This window comes from Fulmarus glacialis, unplaced genomic scaffold (assembly GCF_000690835.1).
Source record: "Fulmarus glacialis isolate BGI_N327 unplaced genomic scaffold, ASM69083v1 scaffold3877, whole genome shotgun sequence".
In the NCBI taxonomy this organism is placed as follows: Eukaryota; Metazoa; Chordata; class Aves; order Procellariiformes; family Procellariidae; genus Fulmarus; species Fulmarus glacialis.
The window spans coordinates 46672-53862 of NW_009221147.1; the positions used below are offsets into that span (position 1 = coordinate 46672).

The window sequence follows — 7191 nt, forward strand, 5'->3', positions numbered from 1 at the left end:
AGCGGTTTTTTTTTTTTTTCCAGGGGTGGGAATGTCAAAAAGTGACAGCGATCTAATAGTCAGAGTCCGCTCTCAGATGACTGCTTTAAGCGTAAAACTTAGCAAAACAGAAGTGTTTAAGGCACCGAAATGAGACCGAGCAGGTTAGACTTCAGCGCCCAACTCTACCACAGACTTCCTGTGTGACCTTGGGCAAGTCTCCATCCCTCTGTAGCTCAGCTCTGCATCTGCAAAACGGAGACACTGCCCCTCTCCCCCTTTTTTATTCCAGCCAGTGTCCGTGAGGCACGGGCGATCACAGCGCGCGCACCTAGCTCCTACCACAGCTGGGCTCGACTGTGCCTCCCAGGGCGGGACACGCAGCAGTATGGAAGAAAACCACGGGTATGTGTTGGTGTATGTTTCAAGGACTTCTCTAAGCAGTTCTCTGGCTTTTCATCTCCTATAGCAGCTGAATCTTTTAACTACAAGAAGTTCTTCGAGATGGTAGGATTGAAAAAGAAGAGCCCAGAAGATGTGAAGAAGGTTTTCCATATTCTTGATAAAGATCGAAGCGGCTTCATCGAAGAGGAAGAATTAAAGTAAGTAAAGATACATCCTTTCTCAAATAACCTTGCCTTAAGAGTCTCATTTCCTGTTTTCTTTTTTACAATACTCTAGATAACATCACACAATTCAATCTCTTGACTAGTATTTGTGTGCAATAATCAGTTGTTTGCTGATTATATGATCTAAAGTGTATTGGAGGTAGCTAGCTGTAGCTTTTATTGCAGGACCCTGAAACACATGAATGATCAATACCTTACAGATAGTGCTTCAGTCAAATGCAGTTTCAGACTAAAGCACTCTTCCTGAATGTTAAAGAAGGTCAATAACAGAAGATACAACCCTGGATCCCAACTCATATATCAAAACGGTGGCACAATTAAGTACAAAGTGAAACTGTTCCGAAAAAAACCTTCCTTTTTTCCATGCCTCCTCTTTAGATTTGTACTGAAGGGCTTCACCCCAGATGGAAGAGACCTATCAGACAAAGAAACGAAGGCTCTTCTGGCTGCTGGAGATAAGGACGGTGATGGTAAAATTGGCGCTGATGGTATGTGATTAGAGGAGTAAACTTTGACAGTAACAATCGAATATTACTCTTACATACAAGAACTGAGGAAATCTAGGAATCATTGGGCGCTGTGACCTTCTGAAGGGCACAATTTGGATTTAATGAAATGCCAAGTCCTGCTACATTTGCCATACCTTGCTTTAGGAGATCCAGGAGCTGAGTTCTGACACTAGAGGGGGCAAGAGTTTACAGAAACCGAGATGTAGTTAAGGCACACTACAGCAAAGGACTAAGTACTGATCCAACTTCTACTTCAATTAGTTTAATTTTTCTGTTGATTTCAGTGAAGTGAGGATCAGGACACTGATAGTTCAAAGACCCGGGCTTGACTATAAAACTTAGAAAGAAAAAAAGCTGAGTACCAGCATTTCTGCTTGATAATTAGTAAATAGGAAAGTAATGCATGACTTAGCAAAGCAATGCTCTTAAAATTCAAAGTATAGTCAGTCTGCTATGGAATTTCTATACAATAACTGTCTATCCAGCTTTTGGTAGTGTTTATGTGGGTCTTCGCAGCTAAGAAAGCTTGTCACTCCCTTCTACTAAATATGAGAACTACAAGAAAAAGAACAACTTTTCCTCTCACAGCATTGCTTAAAAAATTACCTCTTGGGATGAATCAAATTAGCCCACATACAAAATTTCTCCTTTTTCCCTCTTTCTTCTGTATCCTTGAGACACATTGGAACAGATATGAAGAGATGCATTTCTGAATTAAATCTTTTCCTCATTGGAGGAGATAGTAGCAGAGGTTTGTGGTCAGACTACTAAGTCACCTAGACAGCAGGTAATTGCTAAGTTTTCACCATATTGACAAGCCATATGATAGGGTGAAATCTAAAAAAAGTCTAAAAAAATCTCACATCTCTCTGTGTTACCTGATCTCTGAGATTTGTAAAAAATGTTCTCTCCAACTAAAAAGCAATTAAAAAAGGAATAAAAAGCAAAATAAATTTAACTAACATAGTTTCCCAGTTTAGAAGCTGAAAAAATGACATACAAAATCACCCACTGACATATTAGTCAGGTGATACATTAGATAAACTGCCCATCCATAGCACACTGGCATATCAGTGACTATGATCTGTTTCTAGACTAAAGCCTCTTAATTTCTCATACCATGATTACATTATGGTTGCAGAAGAGCAACTAGGGGAAGTTCCTGCTAAACTTTAGCGGCGCTACTGAACCCGAGGAGTGTGACAGTATTTGAAATTTCATGCTTTATTACATGGGTCCTCCTTATTCCCATTAAAATTAGTACTAAAATCAGTGGGCAAGATTTTCAGAAGAAAACTTAATTCAGGTAAGTAAGCTTACAGCTGATTCACCAACCTCATATCAGATACATTTTCAGTTATTCCCAGAAGGCTGCAAAACAAAAGCAGTATCAATTGGAATAAAAGAACTATATTGCAGAATGATTTTGGCTTATACAAGCGGATACAGCACTAACTTTTTTATTTAAAGTTGAAACAATGCCTGAAAGCCAGTGCATTGTAACAAAGCAATACGAAACGCCTCTTCCCCTTATCTCGTTCTTCTGCAATTTTTACCCTTCCTTAACTTTGAACTGGAACTACTCTGAATTTATACACGATAATGAGAAAAGAATGAAGGGCTTTTTTCTTTTGCTTCTTCTGGCCATATCCCTACTATATAACATTATTGGTTTCTTTTCCGTTTCTTAAATTTGACTCCAACAGCAAATTGTTACACCGGAAAGGCTTGAAATACATGCAAAGTTAACAGCTGGGACTGTCACCAAAGGATGAGGATGAAAGATACTTTCCAGCTTTTGCTTTGGTTCATAAATCCAATTCCAGATTATAACTGCCTATGCAAATGAAATGTAAAGTCACGAGTGTACATCACATTCATATTCAGTATTGCAGGGCTGTATTTCTGTTGCAAACTATTTGTTTGTTTCCCTGTAATTGAATTGTCAGGCCTTACTTTTACCCCTTGTTTCAAACATCAGCTTCCTACATCACTAGATGATCACAAACACACAGCCTTTCACAGGAGTTAATGTTAATTCACTAGATGGCCCTTGAACGCTGTCCCTCAGGAGCCTATAGCAGTTGTAAGAACTGATCTTCATGGATTTTTAACACCACAGAGCCATCTTTCTCAGACGTATCATCACAAACATTAATCCCAACCTAATCAGCCTTCTTCCAGTTGGAGGCCTCGCATTACAAATTTTCTCTTAGATCTCCTGCTTTAAACCTTTTATCATTCCTGCAAGACTGTTCAGCTCAGAAATAGTTCCGCCAGCTTACCTCTTACCCGGTCAAGATTTGTAATTTGTGGCTGATCTGCCAGTTTCAAACAGTTGAAAACTTGCAGCCTGTTCATGCAAGACATGATCATCATCTGTGTGATGTTGAGCCCCCTCCATCTTCCACTGATGTGAACAGAAGATGATGAATTGGAAAAAAATTGCAGGCCAAGGCCAGGTTACCTAATAAAACTACAAACATTAGCTTCCAGATTGGATTGGGAAGCAATGCTGAAGCAGCTCTGTCAGCTTCAGGAGAACATTTACAAGAAAAAGGAGAAAAGAAAATGAAGATTTCTGCTCATAATATTTTTTTAATCTATTTTGTGTATTAGCACTGGACATGCACATCATGACTTTCAGTTTCTTGATATTAACAGACTTGAGAAAGTACATAGAGAATTTAAAGATCATGCACTGTAGACAGAACAAATCCAAATTTTTCTCCCAGTAAGTAAAAATATTTTCCTTGATACAGCTCAACTTCTGCAGATACTTTAAAATATTTCAATTATTTTCTTTAAACATTGTAAAAATGAGACATCAAGCATTCAAAATTACAACTGATAAGTCATGGCCTTGCCACAGGTAAAAATTAAGACAAAAAAAAGAAATCTTTTGCAAGTCCTTCTTTTCTTATCCCTCTTTGTGCTCTTGTATCTTCTAAAATAAATTAGTGTAAGTAAGTCATTACTTATGAAGTTTCCTTTTCAGATTTGCCATTGTACGGATAATGTAAAAAACACAATCTGATGAGAGAAATCATTAGCCTACAACATGTCCTCTGTAATTTTATCTATCATTCAGTAAAACACTACAGGGTTTTGCATTAGACTGGCATAAACTACTAAACTGTACTGAACACAGTGAAACAATCCTCTCCTTTTAAGTCAGAGCTTTGACACAAGATAGCTAGTAAATTATTTTACATGACAAAATAGTCTAAATCCTTGTAATTTAAAATTATTATTTGTGCAAAGAAAGATACAATTTTGTTTGGAAGGAGAATTACAACTGGAAAAGAGGATGTAGTCAATCACAAGGAGTCTCTCACTAACAGGCCAGTCAGAGGCAATAAACATTTACAAAAATGACCCACAGGCAGGGGCCTTATCTCAGAAGTTTTGCATATATGAATACACTTTGTAACAATGCCTCCACAAGCCACCTGTGGTTGGGCTAACCTTCATAGGAAAAATAAATAGTGAAATAGTTTACCAGATTATTCAACTGGAATATCTTTGAAATATTTGAAGTACATTGAAAATCCTGGAAAAAATATAAAGTGCATCGCAATTATTCATGAAGGAGTATTTTATGGTTTGCTGGCTATCAGAAAGTACCCATGAAATACATTGCCATTAAATGATAACATCACTATCACAATGTATTATAGAAAATATTTGGCTGCAAGTCTGAATAACCTTTTCCAAATACATTCCATAGATACAAATTATTATACAAAGGATTTAATTCATGTATGAATTAATGTAGGAAGTATGACAACTTGTTCTAATAGAATATGCATAGTTAGTTTTCCCTTTTGGAAATGTTTCATCCATTGCAGTTCGTGTTTCTCTCTGCAGGATTTATACACACAGTGATTTAATAATCACATCCTTTTTCATTTTTTGCCCAAAATAGTCTGGGTTTCTATCACAAGTACTTTATGTTATCTCTTAAATTCAGTTTGCAACATTTTCGAACTATGTACCCACCACATACAGGATTTATACACGTTTTGTGTTAAGTAATCTGCATCACTAATCCTAATTTGGATTTACATCTTTCAGAATGATGGATAAATTTGGATTTAATTTAAACCCTCTGACACTTTTATTTCTTAGTCTGGTTTGTCAGCGTTTGGCAACCTGTTTTTTGGACACGTCATCAAAAGTGCTATCTGTTTATACACACCAGTCAATAAAGATCCCACTTGTTAAGAGTTTAGTATTTTTCAACTGAACATTAGAATGTTCTTTAAAATGCCTAATTTTCATCTTCTATCTTTTTTAGTTGCAAAACAGTACTCTTCGTCATGTCAAACTTCAATAATTTTCTCTTGAGCCTTTCCAGATGACTGCCTCCCCTATTTGTCATTTTCCTCTCAGCTGATTATGTTAAACCCATAAACCACTCTCTCTGTATGCCCTCTAATCCCTTTATCATCTTTGTGGCCCTTCTTGGGATTCCCTCCAGTCTGTCATTTTTAACGCTCTGAGGCACACACAACTGTGCAAGGTATTCTCAAGTGTAACTGTTCCAAGGTTAGATGGAGTTAGGAATTACAACCTCCCTGGGTAATACAGTATTCAGAGTGCAGTATGCCAGGCAGCTATTCACTAGGATACAAATGTGCCTTTTCCATGCTTTATCACCCCGCTGAAAGACATTATATATGTCACGCATAAACCAACCCCAAACTGCAGATAGATACATTTATGTAAATATTATGGATCTAATACTAATAAAAGCCACAGGGTAAAATCCTGGCCCTCTGAGATCACAGGAATTTTTCTTGTTATCACCAATGTGGTCAAGATTGCTACGTAGGTTGGTATCAGCCTTCTGTTTTTGTAATCTGTCATTTTCAGTCAATTTGCCATTACAAAATTGAGTTTAAATGTAACATATTTATAATATAGGGACACAAATACTCTGAAAGACTCATTAGTGAGTCTCTTTGCCAAACTCTGATAGAAAGGAAATTTATCTCACTGCAAAATTAAATTTCTAGTTCTTGCCTTCATCCCACAGAGATTTACAAAGGAATAACAGAGAACTAATCAAGTTCTTCAGATGAATAGCAGTGGACAGTCTTGACAGTCTGGCATGTGTAGCATTTCTCCCTTACCCTCAGAAAATCCTTTCATTTCACTGTAAGATTTCCCAAGTCATACTTTCCCTTTAATTAACTTGGATTTCTTTGTTCTTCTGTTATTGTGATGTTTCTGCCGCACCAGTGACTCTAATCATTGTAATATGCTTCTTCCTTCTTTACATTTTCTTTTTTAATATTTTTAAAAAATTTTTCCTTTCTCCAGAATTTGCAACTATGGTGGCTGAATCATAAAGGCTTTGACCAATGCAAACCCTTCACCCATTCTTCACTGCCCAATTCCAACCACCTCCTGCTGACTGCTTTGGCTCCTGTTCTATTTATTTATTTTATACTCCAGCTCTGTTCTCTGCAATCCTGCAACTCTGTAATTGTGCTGAAAGACACTGTTAAAATAATAAAGGTCACATCAATCTGGGCTTTATTCTCTCTCACTATAACTTGTTTCTTATTTCACGTAGGCTTGGCACACGCTGAGAGAAAATTTTACTCTGTTTTGCTGACATCCCTGCTGCTTTATCCCTAGCTAGGGTCAAGTGGGAAGAAATTTTTTAAATTATTTGGGATAAAACATGCATCTAATGAGTCATTCAGTCCAAGTTCTGAACCATGGCAAAACTGACTGCATTATTTTTAAGCCATCCCTGCTAAATGGATGCATATTCATAGCCTGGAAAATCTCTAGTGATGGCAATTACCCAAGTTCATCTGGCAGTTTGTTCTTTTGACTTAATCAGTATTACAGCTAAAAAGTATTTCCTAATATCTAAAATTATTTCCTAATATCTGGTGCATTTTGGTGATCAGTAAATTGATCTTTGTCTGTATCATTTGTTAAATTTGCCTAGTGCAGGGGGATTTTTGGATAAAAGGTTTGACAGGAATATCGGTTGGTGCCAATCATGCATGGGGATAACTCCATAAATTATTAAAAAGCAGTCACTTCTGAAA

At 37.0% G+C, this 7191-nt stretch overlaps 1 protein-coding gene across 3 annotated transcripts in view; it reads left to right on the forward strand.

Annotated features, from left to right (window-relative positions):
* The window catches only part of PVALB (parvalbumin), a 12189-nt gene extending 5527 nt beyond the window's left edge, over nucleotides 1-6662 (forward strand). For all 3 annotated transcript variants that reach the window (XM_009580977.1, XM_009580980.1, XM_009580978.1), the window contains exons 3-5: nucleotides 449-581; nucleotides 987-1096; nucleotides 6446-6662. In XM_009580977.1, coding sequence (XP_009579272.1) covers nucleotides 449-581; nucleotides 987-1096; nucleotides 6446-6474 — 272 coding nt within the window. In that variant the 3' untranslated portion in view covers nucleotides 6475-6662. The remainder of the gene's footprint in view (nucleotides 1-448; nucleotides 582-986; nucleotides 1097-6445) is intronic.
* The last annotated feature ends 529 nt before the right edge of the window (nucleotides 6663-7191 follow it).